We start from the raw sequence: 19,268 nt of genomic DNA on the forward strand, positions 1-19,268 counted from the left end.
ATTGGTACAGACTACAACTTCCTGAATAGGACACCTACAACTCAGGCACTAAGATCAACAATTAGCAAATGGGCTCTTATGAAACTATAAAGCTTTATAAGTCAAAGGACACCAGAATTAGGACAAAAGGATAGCCTACTGACATGGAAAAGATGTTCAGTAACCCTACATATTACAGTGTCATAATATCCAAAATATATATATAAAGAACTCAAGAAGTTAGACACCAACAACCCAAATAATCCAATTTAAAAATTGTATACAAAGCTAAATAGAGAATTCTTAATAAAGGAATTTCTAATGGTAGATAAACACTTAAAAAATGTTGAACATTCTTAGTCATCAGGCAGTGCAAATAAAAACAACTCTGAGATTCGACCTTATACCCATCAGAATGGCTAACATCAAAATCTCAAGGGCCACTAAGCACATGCTGGTGAGGATGTGGAACAAATGAAACACTCCTCCATTGTTTCTGGAAGTGAAAAATTGCACAACCACTCTGATAATAAATTTGGCAGCATCTCAGGAAATTGGAAATAGTTCTACCTCAAGACCCAGTTATACCACTCCTGGATATACAGGTCTTAGGGTTTTACTGCTGTGAACAGACACCATTATCAATACATGTTTTATAAAGAACTACATTTAATTGGGGCTAGCTTATAGGTTCAGAGGTCCAGTCCTTTATTATCAAGGCAACATACAGGCAGGCATGGTGCAGGAGGAGCAGAGAGTTCTACATCTTCATTTGAAGGCTGTTAGCAGAATACTGACTTCCAGGTAGCTAGGATGTGGGTCTTAAAGCCCACACCCATAGTGATACACCTACTCCAACAGGTCCACCACTTCTAGTGCCACTCCCTGTTCAAGCATATACAAACCATCACAATACCCAAAAGATATTCTACCCTCATAGCAACTTTATGTGTAATAGCCTGAAACTGGAAACAACCAAGATATCCAGCAACTGAATAATATTGTATATTTATACAATGGAATACTGCCTGAATTTTGCAGGCAAATAGATGGAACTAGAAAAAAATTATCCTGAGTGAGGTATCCCAGACCCAAAAGGATATGAATGGTATGCACTCAATCGTAAGTGGATATTAGCCATAAAATAGAGAATAACAACACTACAATCTACAGACGCAAAGAAATCATGTAACAAGGAGGACCTAAGAGAAGATTCCTGAATGTATCTCAGAAGTGGAAATGAAGTAAATATCAGAGGTGGATATAGGGAGGGAACTGGGTGTGAGAGTGGATGTGGAGGGGAGCAGAGAGGTGGTGGATATTAGGTTTAAGGGAGAGCAGGAGAGAGAGAGAGAGAGAGAGAGAGAGAGAGAGAGAGAGAGAGAGAGAGAGAGAGAGAATCAGAATTGAGGTGACATCTCAAGGACTGACAGAGCCCTAAGATGAGTGCAGAGTCTCCAGAGAATCTATGGAGGTGATTCAACAATGGTGAATATGGAGCCTGAAGAAGCCACTTCCTGTAACCAGGCAGGACTCCAACTGGAGAGATAAGCACAGCTACTCACCCATAAAGCCTTAGTCTCAGAACATGTCCTGCCTAAAAAACATGAAGGGTCAAAATAGAACAGAGATTGAGGGAATGTCCAACCAATGGCTGGCCCAAATTGAGACTCATTCCAGGGCATGAACTAAACGCTGACACTTTTGAAGATATTCTGTTTTGTTTGCACACAGGATCCTACCAGAAATGTCTTCTGAGAGGCTCCACCCAGCAGGCAATGAAAATTGATGCAGAGACCCATAGCCAAACATTAGATGGAGCTCTGGCAGGCTTGTGGAAGAGTTGGGGGAAGGATTGAGGGACTCAAAGAGGAAAGGGACTCCATTGGAAGACCAATGAAAACACTGGGTAGTTTGTTTTAAAGCTTCTTTTTCATATCAGAGGCATATCACCTTATGACCACTTTGCCAACGAGTAGCAAGGATGAGATCTAATGATTGCACAGATCTCCAGAGTAAATCTGCCACAATCATCAGAGCACATTGTGGAACTCAGAAACATCAAGAACTTAACCAATACCAAGGTCAGCAGTCAATAACTGAGGGGTATGCCTGCTTCACAAATCAGAAGGCACAAATGAAACGAAACTATAGTTGAAACTGTAGTTACAGAGGAAAACCAGAAATAAATCAGCCAACAGTTAAATAGTTAAAAGTTGAGTAGTTTTCTTAATAAAATGTGAGGTTACAGAAAGAATGAAATGCAATTTTTAATTCAAGTCCTGACTTAAACAAAAACATGAAAATATCTGAACTCCTCTGAGCCTCAGAATGTCCTCAAAAGGACAAGGTGTGAAATCTTAAACTTCCACTCACTGTGAAATTCTAAGGCAGTATGCAATAGTTTAGTAACATCAGTATTAAACTAGTTTAGTAACATCAATATTAAAATTCAGGGATGACAAACAACCCAAAGCCCGTGAAAAATCATCTTCAAAATGTGAAAAGGTTAGAATCTTGATAGCAGTATCTTAGTAGTAACAATATTAAAGTAATGTTTTAAAGATAGATTGGGCTCATTGTAAGGAATGAAAGAGATGTCAAGAGAATCACCAAGGGTTGCCGCCTGAGACCTCTGTAAGGTTGCAATTTTGGTTCATAATTACTTTTGTATCTCCAGAAGGGAGAAGCTTCATGTCTAAGGTACCGAAGAAAGGCAATGCTTAGTAGTAAGGTGATTTATAATTCATTTATAATCTTCATTTTGGAAAAGTTTGAATCATGCAAATATTTTAGGCAAATATTTAGACTTTTTCTGTAACAGACTTTGAAGAAATTATAAATTTAAAATACTATGATGTAACACCCAAGTTTGACATTTTTTATGTATATGTATTAAACCTCAACAATGGCAAATAGACATATTTTATTCTTTATCTATAACATAGCACTTTCTTGGCAGCGCAAGCTTCATAAGAGGTCATCTTTGATAAAATAGCTTTAATAATTTGGAATGAATATGACATACTCTAATATTTATTACACATGTATTACACTTTCACAGAAATTATTAAGTACCCCATGACACAATTTGCATCAATGGCTAGAAAGTGTAAATAGTGTGAATAAATGAAAGAAAATATGAAGGAAGTGAGTTTGAGTGCAATAGAACTTCCAATGGAGATATGATATCTTAAGTTAACCACAGTATTATATAATATATAGCTTGAACTTTTAAGATAAGAACCTTGATTAACAACTAATTAAATTTAAATTGTTGGGAATATTTGAACAATAAGACAACACACTATTTATATACATATTTAACTACATCATAAAATTAAATTGATGATTTTAAGATGTGAAACTTGAATCCTTAGGCTTCATATGACCGCAGCAATTCTTATAAAGGAAAACATTTAATTGGGGCTTGCTTGGAGTTCAGAGGTTAGGTGTGAAGCATGGTAGCATTCAGGAATTCATGGTGATGGAGCAGGAACTGCAATTTGTACAACCTGAACTGCAGGCAGCAAAAGAGACAGTGGGTCACTGAGCCTGGGTTTGAGCACCTGAGATCTCACAGCTATGCCCACAGTGAGATACTTCCTCCAAAAGGTCACACCCACTCCAACAAATCCAACCCTCCTAATAGTACCACTCCTCATGGGCCATAAATGCAAACCCATTTGTCTGTGCGGGCATACATTTTCAAACTACCACAACAGCCCTTGCTATTACCCACTGAACGATCTCTACAGCATAAGATCTGCTTATATTCTGCTCAAACTAACATTAGCCTTGATGTTCAGCTAATACTTTATGTGGCATAGAAAAGTGATATTTATTTTTAAATTTCAAAAAAGTATTGATGTTAATTTACTTTTACAAATGTAAAACAAGGAACAAGCAATCATATAGTTAAGAGAGAGGAAAATCAACCTTTGAAAATACTTTCATGCAAAATTCAGAAAATGTAAAACAAAAATACTTTTTAGAAATTTCCTTGTATTTAGAATGTATTTTGGTGATTTTTTTTTTTTTTTTTGGTAGCATTGGGATGGAACTTGTATATGCTAGGCAAACACCTTATATTGAACCACATCTCCTGCCCCCTTTCTGTACTTTTTAAACTTTGATAATGCAGTAGCATCGTACATTTGATACCAAAATATTTCTCTGTGTTAAGTATTTAAACTTCACTTACAATGTGTTTGTGTATGTACTTTTGTTTAATTTAGAAAAATGTCAAATTTTAGTATCAACCTAATCAAATATGCTGATATAAAATATATTTTCACTGTTTTTTCCACAATAACATAAGAAAAGTAGTTTTAAATTTATAAAACCTTATCAACAAAGCATGCTTATTTAAAACACTCTAGGAACTAACTTGCAATTTTCACAGAAACACTTTAGGGAAAAAATAACATTGAATAGAGATTCGGTAGAGAGGAGAGGGGAACAAAGGGAATTTTAGAGTCTTTCTATGTGTAAAAAGACAGATATTAATTGATATAGGCATATAACATAAGCTGCAATAACTAATAGGTTTCAAAACCCATATATATCACAGAATTTTTTTCCATCAGCATCAAGAGTTTGAAAAGACTGTAGTAGGATTTACAAAGATACAAAATTATATGAATTTTAGCTGAATTAGGAGCAGGATTATGAGAAAAGAAAAGTAAGTGTCCGTAGTGATAGTAAATGAAACTATTACCAGAGCTGTCAGAAAGGAAATCAAACTATAAATGCCTGTATCCTTCCTGGCAGATGGATTTCAATCTGACTCCAAGTTTCCTGGAGGCTAAATAAAAAAAGAAATCTGATCAATTTCATAATTTACAACATCAATGATAAAGAAAAAGCAATTTACTCAGGAGAAGTGCAATTATTCTAGCTACTAAATCCTGTAAGAAATTTCCCGAAGGGACATCATAAAGAGGACACTATAAAATATAATTAAATATGCCTTGAACAAAATCTTTATGACAGACACAGCTAAGTGTTTCACAGAGTGATTTTTATTGTCTTCCTTATTTTATTTCTACAGTATAACTATACAATTTTAGGTGTAGTCTAATAATGGCAGACATGTTTGAGTAAAAGAAAAAGCAAAGAGAACACAATTGCTTTCTAAATTTCTCTAAACTATTATTTTCTTCCTACATCTCATCATACAAATGTGGTTGTAATATGGTTCAAAACACATGATATATTAACTCAATAAATAGTCACATAATAACTACAAAAATATTATAAACTGCAGAAGAAACAAGAATGTAAAATGATTTTTAAGAGAATTGAATCTGCTATTTTGTGATACCCAATATTAGAGATAAATTTATACTTTTTATTTTGAAATAATTTGTGTAAATAAGTAGCATATGACCTGAAAGAAGTGATTACACATATATTGCTGAAGTTGAAGGTGCTTCCAGCCCAGAAATATATTTACCTTCCTGATGCAGGGTTCTTCTTGCAAAATTATAACTTGAACCTAATATGAAGATGAATATTCATCAGATAAATGATCAAATCTGGTTAAGCATTACTGCTATACTTGTCTATTTTTTTTATTCTATTTTATTCTATTCTGCTACAGGTGTCATGTTGTTTTGGGGAGACTTCTACCTCGAGCATTTTTTTAAAATAATTACTCGATAAATGTCTCAGCTGTCTTCTTTGAATTTAATCTCAGATACTCTGGGAGGAGGTTGCAACGAGAGAGGCAAACTTGAATCTGTGTGTCCCAACTGTACACCACACATCATAGGCTTTCTGCTTTAAATGGAAGAATGTGTGTCACTTTAGCACTTGACTACTTTATACTGCTACTGCAGATTTTTTAAAAATATTTTTATTACATATCATTATTTTCCCTATTTAATACATAGTAAGTCCTGTGCTACTTTTGAGGCACTATACCAAGATCTTTTATTTTTTTCATTAAATTATTTTATTTAAATTCCAAAAGTTGCCCTGTTTCTTCTTTCCCTTTCCTAGAATTCTTTACCCGATCCCCTCTATCCCCAACCTCTGAGAGGGTGCTCCTCTACCAGCATCCCTCTTCCATGGAGGATCAAGTACCCACAAGATTAATTTCATCCTCTTCCACTAAGTCCAGATAAGGCAGTCCTCTGCTACACCTGTACCTGGAGCCACAAACCAGCTCCCTGGTTATTTGTTTAGTCTCTGGAAGCTTTGAGGGGTCCAGGTTAGTTGACAATCTTGTTCTTCCAATTGGGTTGCAATCTTCCTCAGTTGTGGTGACATACTCCTCTGATAGAATTTACTAAACAAGGCAGAATCATTAACATCTCCAGCTTGAGCCTAGCCTGGGCTATACCAAGATCTTAAAGTCGAGGGTTTTATAAGTTAAAGCATTATACTATGCAATTATAAGACTCCTTGTGATAGACCCTTACCTGTTTTATTACCTGTATTTTTTGTTCTTGTCATCTCCAAGAAATGAATTTGGTCAAGGCATATGACTAAGAAACTCCAAAGAGAGATTTGACTGGGCTTTATAAAAGGAAAAGTGGCTAGCAGAGTTTTTCTATTGTAGATTTAAAAGATGTTTTCATTCACATTAATGGAGTGCATTATATGGTTATTTTATTAAATAATCATTTCTATCTTCTATATCATAGTGACTCACATCTATCTTTTAGATTATGTCTTCCCGTGATACAGAAAACTTGACAAGAAGGATGAGATGAGGACATTTTCATTTTATTTCTTATTCATAGTTAAATGCCAAGTTGTCATTGCTTTTGATGTAGAGGAGACAATTTTTCTGTAGTCTCCATGAAAGCTAATCACCAAAAAACATTCCAACTAGCAGGAGAAATAGCTGTTAAGGTCTAGGCTCAGTTTCCTTGATAACCTCATATATTACTTCACTTTTGATGCTGATCAAAGTCCCATCATGCATATCTGTAAGTTATTTTGTTATTTGTAAGATTGACCTTTAACACTGAAGGTTGAGCCTGGGGTTTTATTATAGTTCGATAGACTGTACAAGCAAGAAAGCAGCTTTGCCTATGTTCTTAGACTCTGTACCCAAAGCCCCACCCATATTGTGTATCTTCTATTGTACAAGAGCACCAAAGTTCAGGCTCCTGTTTGGCAACTACTGTGGGACATCTGGAGGGGCCATGTGTTGTGACAATCTATTGGCGTGTTGACTAAATATTTGACATGAGAAACTAAATCACACACTGGTAGCTTTTGAGTTTATTTACTTACTAGCATACATACATGCATACATGCATACATACATACATATTTATCTACTTATATATGGATTGTGAAAGGGTTTCATGAAACCAACCTTAGTCGCATATGCATCATGTAGCTAAAGTTGGCCCTTATATCTTGATCATCCCAAGTTCACCAACCAAATATTGGGACAGTGTTTAAACACTACAACTTCTGGCTTCTTGAATTAAATCTTGATGTGTGACAGGAACAAAGGAAACAAAGTTATTGAATGCCATTTTAAATACCAGAGTGAGTAAATAAAGACATGTTAAATAAAATGACAGAAGAAAGAGTGGATAATTTATGCACTTCAATGGAAGTACAGAAATAAATAAGTTATAATTAGAAGGCATCACACTATAGAAACTTAAAGCTTAAGGAGTCCTGAAAAGAAAACCTTGAAGATGGTACACTCATTGGCACCATGTTGGTTTATTATAAGAGATTTAACTAAGAAGCTCAGAGTAGAGACAGGGAAATCAATTTAGAGAAAAAACAAGCTGAAAGAAAGTAAAGAGGAATCAAAATTAAGCCATTGAATGGCTAATGATACCTGAAAACTCATTTTTCTCCAGGGATGGGATATTGAAAAGTTACCTATTCTTCAATAGACAGAGAACAGGGAAGAGGGACAAAATTGATCAAAACACATTATCATCAATTACAAGATCTCAAATGATAAAAAAGTAATTAAAATTGCTAACTTTTAAATGTTCTGTTTAGTTTGTGTAAGTCATTTATTTAATTTCTTTTATTGTTTAGATTTTAATATAATTGCCAAGAGGTTATTTAAAAACAAAGCATCCAAAATGCTATTGTAGATTAATGAGTGAGTACCTCTAAGTAGCATTCTCCAATATCTCACTTATTCATCTTCCCAGGTGGATCCCATTATTTAGGGATGATCCTTTGAAATGACTATATTAACTCCACTTATTAGTCTTAATATATTTGTGACTTGAATAAAATCAGAACAAATTTTTATCATAAATAATAAAGAAAAAACGTAAAGAACAACAGCAGCAATCATTTAGTCCAAAGTGTGGTTGGAGGATGGACAACATCTGGAGTGTCAAAAAGTAAAGAAAAAGAAAAAGAAATTGTCATAAGAGAAAATAATTATAGCAAAAAGTGGTGAGTAGAGCTCCTATAATTTTGTAGTTTCTATGCTTTCTCTGCTGTCTTTTCCTTGCAAATAAACAACAAATCTACCTTGTTTTCTATTTCTCTTTGTAATGCATTGCCATTTTCTGATTTGTGTATGTGTATTTGAGCTTCTGAAAGTATGAAATGTTATTCTTTTCATATTTGCTAAATCTTCCATCGTAGCACACTTGAAACGAACATTTTATCACTGAGTACATTCTGCCTAACAAAGCTGTGCATTATAATCCTCATTATTACAAGAACTCTGCTGTCTCAGATACATTTACACTTCAATTACAATTACAATGCTTTCTTCTTAACAGCTTCTTGTGTCTGAAGGATGAGTCTCAAGGATTATGTTATAATGAGAACAAAGGTTATTGACTGCTTTTCACATTTTTCTCTGAGATGCTTTGCCAGCTACATAGGAGTGAAGCAGAATTTATACCAAGCTCTTTCCTCCCCACAGGAAAACATAATGGAAGTCATCAGAAATCAAGAGTTTTTACTCCTCCCAGCTGAAGAGCTTCATAAACTACTGGCCAGTGATGATGTCAATGTTCCTGATGAAGAGACCATCTTCCATGCATTAATGATGTGGGTCAAGTATGACATGCAGCGGAGATGCAGCGACCTGAGTATGCTCCTTGCCTTCATAAGATTGCCCCTGCTTCCACCACAGGTAATTTTGTGTGCTGCTCTTTCAATATGTGCAGTATAATAAAAATCTCTGCATTATAAGCAAATATTACAACATGGTTTTAATTATTTTTACATCATTTTAGCAGTTTAATAAGGTATGACATTGAAATTAGGTAAGGTCATAAAATATGGGTGAAGGATTATAGATCTAAATCTCATCTTGATGCATATGTATATATATTCATGCTTGCTTTTAACATTATGGTAAACTTTTATTTTGAGACAGATTTTACATTATAAATTGTGATTGTACTGCATACATAAGAATTATAAAATCAATTAGATAACAAATTTACACTGACTACATCATCTATTATCCATTTTCTGTTTATCAGTTATTAAACTTAAGACCTGATCAACAAAAGGTAGATTATGTCTGGTACTGGAAAACTAGCTAATTATCCATGGCCAGTGAACTCATGGTCTTTGGAAGAGAACCTACAGCCACCAATTTCCTAAGCCAGCATGAGATCTAACTACATTCTTCACATTTTTAAATTTAATTGAATGGCATTTCAAAATTCATAGTGGAATTCAATAAGTTCTTGAATGGTAGAAACTTATAAGACTACTTATCAATTAGAGTTATAGACCCATTGTTAATTAGATGGAAGGAAACAGAAAAACAAAGCCACTAATATACTTTCCTGATGAGGACAGAGGGTAAAAGACAAAAATAAAAATTTCTATAAGTTGACATAAGCATGAAATAAATTCAAACTCACTATTCTTGGGCCAGTAAAATCATCTCAAAAATAATAACAGTATTCAATAACCATTTTTAACAAGAACAACATCTTTGAGACTTGGTACCTTAGAAACTCCAAGCCATGAACTGGAAGCATCACAAGGTTTTGAGTTAGATTTTGTGAAGAAAAATCATTACTTTCACTTGATCAACTTGTAATCTATCTTCAGAGCTCTGTAACAATACAAGAGTGATCTATATACAGCATATTTAACCTAGGTTGTATAATTTTTGTTTTTATCAAAGAAGCCAATTAAAAATGGAATAGACCACAGAAATGTGTGAAATTTTAGGTGCAGATATACTATCAAGGGAGACTAAGGCTTTACCATTCATTCATCACATTTTTGTAAATACAAACCACCAAATATAACAGGAAGAGAGTAAAATAAAAAGTTTTAAAAATGTTGGAAAATAAGAAACTTTTAACTCATAACAGTGAGTTGAAATTTATGGCAAACTTTAAGATTCAAAAATTAAGAATGTCTATGTCAAAATTGGAAAGCATTTGAAGTTTGTAAAGGGAGAGCTGTCTTTCATTTAGCTATTGACAGTAATTAGGAACTAAAATTAGCATCAATGGATTTACGAATGCTTCCTATGAATAAATTATAAGAGTTTGCTTTGACACAAAGCTTTTTTTTTTTTTTTTTTTTTGAAAAGGAGACATGTATTTAGGTAAGAAGACAATGAAGACATTGTGATTCCCAGTACTGGGTATCCACTTTTTTTCTTTTCACACTACATTCTCCCAAGGGCTATATCCTCAGTAATGGCAGTCAAAGCCAATGATAAAAGTGACCAATGATAGGTTAAATTATATTAACCATTAACAAACGATTAAGTGATTTATTATCTTTTTCTTTTATCTATCAATTAATACTAACCCAGTTCCACTGTTTGTTGAAATGTGGGGATTTCAAAGGTTAATTGGTATTCAAGACTTATCAGCAATATGGTGGATATTTTGGCTTTTTCTTATAATCCCAGGACTTGGAAGGTTGAAACAGAAGAATTTTAAGGTTCAGTGGGAGAGTTGATTATTTATATTTTAGGTGGCCCCATCTATATTGTGATATTATTTATTGGAGAAGACAGGGACAGAGTAACAGAGAGGATTATGGCTTATATTCTGTTAAGGTACTGTCTTCTGATAGTATGTCTTTTCCCCCTAGTCTTTTATTCAGCTCTACTGTACTGTTATCAGAGACGCACAAACCTTTATTCCAATATATTTTCATTAAATTGATATATCAGAAACTCAATAATTCAATTGTTCTATTGTTCTCTGGACTACACATTACATATGGGTTTATATTTTTGTTTTTTATATTCATCTATTTTGTCTGCGAATATGTGTGAATGTGTTCATATTCATCCACGTAGTCCAATAGGACTGTGTTCAATCAGAGGATAACTTGCAGGAATTGGTTCTCCCTTCTCACCATGTGAGTTTAGGGAAGCTAACTCAGGTTGCTCCTTGGTGACAAATGTCTGTACTTCCTAAGCTATATAAATATCTTAAATTGGTATCATTTAATTATACTATAAATTTCTCCTATTTAGTAAAGGTGTATTTATTAACAATGGGAAATTAAGATTACTAATTTCTTATCTAACATTATTAATTAAAATCTTTTAAATACTATCATTCCTGAGAGACATAAACATTGTAGGTTTTTTCTTTACTGCCCATCTTTCGAATGAGTGAAATGTTTCCATAATTTCACATATTTTTTCAAGCAACAAATATTTAAGACAAAGGAGAACAATATTTTTCATTCCATGTCTAGATATAAGTGGAACTTATATTTCTATTACTGATGTAAATGAATACCATTCCATTAAAATTCCTTTACATACAGTGTTTCAGATGATAAATCACAGACACTAGTTTTCAGTACATGATGCACAGAGAGGAATGAGCTCAATGAGGTTAAGATTTTAGACCTCCCACACCTAGAAGAATACTTGGTTTCCCTAAAACCCTGAGCTGGTAGGATACAAATACAGAGAGATCTACTGCTATACCCATCAGCATGCTGTTCTCCAAATTGGAAGACTAGAACTATATTTTTGAATCTAACAATTTTGAAAGCCTTCTAAAGAATACTAACTCCTTCAATATATATAGCAGTTTTCTGTAATATGTATTGATTTTCTGTGTAAGGCATGAGTAAATTGACAATGAGCATAACTTCTTCCCACTATGGTCTAGAACTCAGATTGTTTTTGAGAATCCATGATGCAGGCACATGGATTCTTCTGCCAGAGGAAACATGGGCCATGGAATACTAGATGGCTTCATCTTTAAAAATGTTCAAGTTTGAGAAGAAAATATTTTAGTGGAATCTATGATTTAAAACCTTTATGCATTTACAAAAGTTAAGAATATGTGCCAGCTTTTCTGTAAGGTATAACAATGATCAGAAAGCATTAGTTTCTAACAATCTGGTATGCTGGTTTGTACACTCTAGCCTTTATGTTAATTACGTCTGAAAATATTTTGTGTGTGTTTAACCATGTGCGTGAGGTATTTATCCACTTCTTTTTGTGTGTTGCTACCTTAAGAATTTAAGATATATATAATTCTCAGTGCTTACTGGTTGATGATTGAGATAAATTCAACAACAACAAAAAAATTTAAAACTACTTCAATGACAACTAGTAGAAAGATATTGGATCTCATATCACTGTAAGGATTTAGCAAAAATCTGAGGAGAAATGTGAAAAAGTAATAGATTCAAAATACTAAGTAATGCTGAAGTAATAGAAATTGCGTTAATAAATTTGCCTTTTACTTGTCTCTGTCTCATTTTGACTCTTATTTTTGCTCTCCTGTTTATAGATACACTTACACACACACATACACACAAACATGCATGGATTCATGCAGACATATGGATAATATTTATATGATATATGAATTATATAAGCATGTTATAAAAGCTAAACAGCTACATAATATCAAAGCCTATAATTGTATGGTATTGATAATATTAAATGAGAAAGCACATTACTTTGACAAGTACTCAAGTTAATTGCTCAAGGAGCTTTATTTTAAAAGATAGGAGCAGAAAGAATTTGATGTGTACAACTGTGATATAGTTAGGGTTCTGTAAATAGTTTCAAATGACTGGCCAAATAGCATTTGAAAGGCTGACATGAAATGTTTGCAATTTTTGTATAAAGGAAAACACCAACATTTTCATAAACAAAACAGTAAAAAAATACTATAGGAAGTTTATATAGATATTTATTATGAATTAATTATTATTATGAAATAAATATGGGGAAAGTATGCTTCCAGTAAAAGATAAATCACACAACTTAAAAATATTTTTGTCATTTTTGTGATTATGTTTTTTAACTGCCTTCAAAATTCTATGACAAAAAGTGTAATACACTGTACTTAGTGACATTATTTGTAATTATAGTAAAGGAAACTGAAAGCAAAAAAGGCTACATTAGAGACCTTGGATGTAAATAAATAAAATAATTGATAAAAAATAAAACCAACATTTTCTAAAATCAACAAACATACTACTAAACAATTTTAGATATTTCACAAATAAAAATTGATAGAAGACTGGCAAGTCACAAAAATGGCTTAGTTATACTTTAAATATAATTTGATACTCATAAAACACTTGGTCACTTTAAGTTTGCCATAAAACTGGTATTTTCTTGAATTATACACTTTCATGTTTTTATATTACTAAATATATTGGATACTTCTATGTTTAGTTAGTTTATATGGGCACAAGAGAAAATCCATTCTGATATTCTTATTAATTATGAATGATCCCATGCTGTTATGAAGTATGTTATTATAATTTGGAATGGAGAATACAATGAGAATGTAAACTTCCTGAAGACAATATATATGGCTTTTATGTGAGAATACTACTAGACAAAATGAGTTTCAGAAAAATAGAAAAGACCTAGAAAGTCTCAGAAACAAAAATGTCTACAATATGGTAATGAAATACAATAGCATATACTGATGTAAATTCAATATTTGACTTCACAAGAGGAAGGGTCATATGAAATGGCAAAATGAAAAGAAAAGATATATTAGTTATTTTCCAAGAATAAATTCTATTATTTTAAATAAGTTAAGTGTTACATTTAACTGTTTTTATAATTTTCTTAAATACACTAAAATGTAAACTTTCAAGAAAATTACAAAAACAAGGATATTTAAGGAAATTTCCTGATTATATAAATATGTATAAAACAAAGACAAGATCCAATTTGAATTTTTTTATTTTTGCCTTATTTTTTTTCATAAAAATGAAGTGAGTTTGTTTAAAATTTAAAAGTATATTTCCATATTCTTTAACAAAATTCTCACTAATTTTTACTTGGCTTCAAAAACACATTTACAACATGCACACAAATAAGCATTTATACTGTATACATTTACAAGTTCAAATCTTGCTAGAAGCCTAGGTCTGTAGCACAGTATTGCCTTAAATGTTTAGGGTCTATAGTTTGACTCTAAGTCCCACGCAAACACTAAAACCTCATAAAGATATTTATTAATATGTGTGTGTTTCTATTTCCCTGATTTGATTTTGTTTCTTTTGTTTTACTTTATTTTTATGGATATTTTATTTATTTACATTTCATATGCCATCCCCTTTCCCCATTTCTGCTCCCTAGAACCCCCTATCCCATACCCCACTCCTCCATTTTGCTTTTATACCATTTGAATTACATGCAAGTATTCAGGTCAGTTCTAGGTTGAGAGACTAGCAATACAATAGATGCACATAGTCAAGGAACAACAAGACAATAAACACAAATAGTCAAAGAACAAGCAAGGCAATAAACAAAATTCTGAATACTCTCATGATCACTGTTTCTAAGGGCTTATCAGGATGACCAAAATATCTGAGCCAACTTCCTTGTCCTAGCCCAAAGTCATTTTCATGTCTGTTCCTTCTTCTATCCTAAAATTCTTGCATGTAATTAAAATGGTATAAAAGCAAAAAGGAGGAGGGGAAATGGGAAAAGAGGATGACATCTGAATATATAAGCCTACTTCCCTGTCCTAGCCCAAAGTCATTTTCATGTCTGAAGCCTACTTCCATGTTCTAGCCTAAAATTTAGATTCCTGCCTGAAATTACTTCTTTGTTCTAGGCTAATGTCATACTCCTGCCTGAAGCCTACTTCCTTGTTCTTGGCCAATGTCATATTTTTGCCAAGCAGCCCATTTCCTTGTCCTTAGCTCATGTCACATTCTTGCCTAGCAGCCCCAACAGCTCTCCAATATCCCCCTTTTTATTTCATCAACATGACTGAGCCTGTCTAAGGTCATTCTGACAAGAATGCTTGCCTTACCCATCACTGAATATACATTATCAAAAGCAATGCACTTATATCTTAGGTTGATAAGCCTCTGTGCAGATTCTTAGACATCCTTGGTTTGCCATCCTTTTAATTTTTTAATAATTGTGTCGTGGTGTCCATTTTCAGGTTCAAGCCATGTACTTTGGCTGCCAACATGTTTATGTTATTAAAGACAAGCTTTAACATGATGGGCAGAATAAAAGTATTTCCAGGACAAAAAAAAAGGATCAAACTATATGATCAGGCTATATATGCCATTCTTGAAGCTTGACCAAAATAGAAAACTTACCTCAGGCCATGAGTGATTTCATCAGAAGTATCTACCACATCAACACTAAGCAGAGTAGCATTCTTGAAATTTATAAGCTCACTATGTAAAGTTAAAACATCCAGAGAGTTGTTAGAATTATGCCAAATATACTGCAAGGGGCATTAAAATTCTGTGTTTTGAAATCCGGCATGTCAGTTATGGAGGTCTATCAACCAGCTTTTGTTTTAGTGCCCTGAGTATCACAGAACTTTGGTATTCTAAAAATAGCCTGAAAGTACTGGAAGAAATGAGTCAATGCCAAATATACTGCAAGGGGCATTAAAATTTTGTGTTTTGAAATCCGGCATGTCAGTTATGGAGGTCTATCAACCAGCTTTTGTTTTAGTGCCCTGAGTATCACAGAACTTTGGTATTCTAAAAATAGCCTGAAAGTACTGGAAGAAATGAGTCAGGCTTTAAGCAGAAGCAAGAGGGTAGTGGGCTTGATTATTGCTAGTATAACAGCTTTCATTACATGAAATGCTAGCACCACTGCTTCTGCAATTGCTTTGACACAAGAAGTTAAGACAGCTACTTTTGTTAATTGTTTAGCAAAAAAAAAATGTTACTAATGTATTGAATATACAGGAGGATTTCGATAGGCATTTGGAAGAACAAATTGATGCTTTTTATCCTGTTAAAATTATTAGAAGGAGATTTAGAATTTAAGGATAAGGAGCCATCTCGAGTGTCATGCCAAATACCATTGGATTCATGTTAGTTTTAAAATTTACAATGGTAGTCACTATCATTGGGAAAAAGCTTAAAGACCTCTGATTTGATCTTAAAGTAAATTTATAGGAACCAAACATGCAGTGTGGTTGTAAAAGACTGTTATTCTTCTTTCTGAGGATCCAGTATCAGTTCCTTGCAAACACAGCAGATGGCTAACAACCACCTGTAACTCCAGTCCCAGGTAATGTGATACCTCTTCTTGGCCTTCAAGAGCATCCACATGTAGATGCTACACATAAACTCATACAATGACAGTCACACATAAATATAAATAGGAGGAAAAAGGAGAAATACTAAAACTGAGGGACTATACTCCTAAAGACAATTGACCTAAAATGCGCTTAAAAAAAATTGCATCTTGTTCCAAAAAATTATTTAATGGTTTGAGTATCTGTAGACAGGCTTTGTTTCATAGCATGTAATGTTTATCTTTTCAAGACATTACAAGTGTTATTCAAAAATTCCTAACAATGAAGCTTGGTAATTCTTTTGTTTTCTTTTATTGGTTATTTTTTCCCAGTTAAATAAATCCCTGTCCCTCCCCATAACCCCTGCTTCTATAAGGGTCCTCCCCTACCACCCACCCTCTTCTGCCTCACCACCCTAGCATTCCTCTACACTGGAACATCAAACCTCCACAGGACCAAGGGCCTCTCCTCCCATTGATTCCAGATAAAATAATCCTTTGCTACATATGCAGCTGTAGCCATGATTTCCTCCATGGTTGGTTTAGTCTCTGGGAGGTCTGGGAGTGGAGGGTGGGTCTGGTTGGTTGACACTGTTGTTCTTCCTATGGGGTTGCAAACCCCTTCAGCTCCTTCAGTTCTTGACCTAATTTCTCCATTGGGGTCCTCTTGCTCAGTCCAATATTTGGCTGTATGCATCCACATCTGTATTGCTCAGGCTCTGACAGAGCCTCTCAGGAGACAGCTCTGTCAGGCTCCTGTCAACAAGTACTTCTTGGCATCAGCAATATTTTCTGGGTTTTTTGTCTGCAAATAGGATGGATCTTTAGGAGGGACAGTCTTTTGGTGGTCTTTCCTTTAGTCTATGATCCACTCTTTGTTGCTGTAATTCTTTTTAACAGGAACAATTCTGGATTAATATTTTTGAGATGGATGGGTGACCCCATCCCTCAACCAGTGCTGTGCCTATCCACTGGATATGGTCTCTCCAATTTCTCTCTCCCCTTTCTTGGGTATTTCAGCTAATGCCATCTGTATTGGGTCTTGTGAATCTCTTGGGTCCCTGGCATCTGGGAATTTCTATTAGTGACCTCCAGTTACCCATCTTCAACTGCTACACACCTCCACCCCTTGTACTTCTCCCCTGTCTCCTCCAACACCTGATTCTGCCTCCTGTTTTTCGTCTCCCTCCTCTCTCCTTCCCAAATCCATCCCTCTCTATACCTCTTGGGATTATGTAGCTTACTGATTCTTAAGAGAGACATACAATAATGTGTTTGTAACTGTCTCTGTGTACATTTTACACTTAAACTCATTCATTATACCAAAAAATATAATGGCCAGAAATTCTTCAATAGAGAAATTGAATATCTCTATTTAGAAGAATATTTTTAAATCTAGTAACAAAGAAAATAAGATGGTACATTTTTATTACTATTTTATTTATTTGCACTTCAAATGTTATCCCCCTTCCTGTTTTCCTCTCCACAACCCTCCTATCCCATCCCTCTCCCCCTGCTTCTGTGAGGGTGTTTGTCTCCCACCCACCTACTCCTACCCCACTGCCATATTTAACATTTTTAATGTTAAGAAGCGTAGGTTACCTCCATATCTAAAAATAATTCTTTCTATAAAAAGCAATAATAAATTTATTAACAGAAGTTCTTTGTGTTTGTAATAACAATGCAGCAAAAAGGGGAAGGCCTCCAACTTTTGTTAATGGAAAAATGACAACTGGTTAGATAACAGGGTCATAAGCAGTATGTAAAAATTGTAGACACCAGTAAAACATCTTATGAAATGGAAACAAGTAACAAAGAGCAACTCACTACAAAATCAAGATTCATAAATCACAAGTGAAGGAAGGTCTCTCTCTCTCTCTCTCTCTCTCTCTCTCTCTCTCTCACACACACACATAATTCATATGATTTCTTTAATTTTACTTCTACAATGTACTCATAAGCATGTAGCAGCTCCAAGCTTTATATGTAGATAATGTCTTAAGTTTTTAAAATTTTTTTCCAAATGGAAAAGAAACAACTGATTCTTGTTTGTTTTGTTTTCTGAGACAGGGTTTCTCTGTGTAGTCCTGGCTGTCCTGGAACTCACTCTGTAGACCAGGCTGGCCTCAAACTCAGAAATCCACCTGCCTCTGCCTCCCAAGTGCTGGGATTAAAGGCATGTGCCACCACCGCCTGGCCGAGAAGTATTTTTTCATATGCCATTTATACTAGCTACCATAGTGAAATGATTAAAAGCCAGGGTGACAATTGCATAATTTGCCATTATAATTACAAGTTATGAAAGCATATATATATATATATATATATATATATATATATATACAAATACAAATATATATATATATGTGTGTGTGTGTATATACATATATATATTGGAGAGCAAAGAATGCTAGTATATCATCTCATTTTGAGTCATTTCTGTAGATAAGAAAATCCTAACTTAATATGACTTAAACAGCACAGGGATTTATTAAACTTTTTCTAATATCTAAGGTGGTATCTACAACAGGAAATTAACTTCCTCATTTTGTGCAAAGCCATCACTAGCAACAGTACAACCACGTTTAAAAAAAAAATGATTAGATTAAAAAGTACATTTCTTTCCTAGTGTGATAAATCAGCACAACAAAGTTCAGTCTATGTAAAGAAAATTAGCTTAAAACTTAAATTGTATAATAAGCATTTTTGTGCATATTAAAATATTATAGTAACACTTACCAAGAGGCCACACAGAGCAAGACCAATTACTTTCCTCAATTAAACATTAAAGGGAATTTAATATTTAATCATATATATTGTGAATATTATGATGAAA

At 33.8% G+C, this 19,268-nt stretch overlaps 1 protein-coding gene across 1 annotated transcript in view; it reads left to right on the plus strand.

Moving 5' to 3' along the window:
- Nucleotides 1-19,268, plus strand: part of Klhl1 (kelch like family member 1) — a 356,587-nt gene that overhangs the window by 212,780 nt on the left and 124,539 nt on the right. The window contains exon 5 of the mRNA XM_034498949.2: nucleotides 8,861-9,073. Coding sequence (XP_034354840.1) covers nucleotides 8,861-9,073 — 213 coding nt within the window. The remainder of the gene's footprint in view (nucleotides 1-8,860; nucleotides 9,074-19,268) is intronic.

This window comes from Arvicanthis niloticus, chromosome 3, assembly GCF_011762505.2.
Source record: "Arvicanthis niloticus isolate mArvNil1 chromosome 3, mArvNil1.pat.X, whole genome shotgun sequence".
Lineage (NCBI taxonomy): Eukaryota > Metazoa > Chordata > Mammalia > Rodentia > Muridae > Arvicanthis > Arvicanthis niloticus.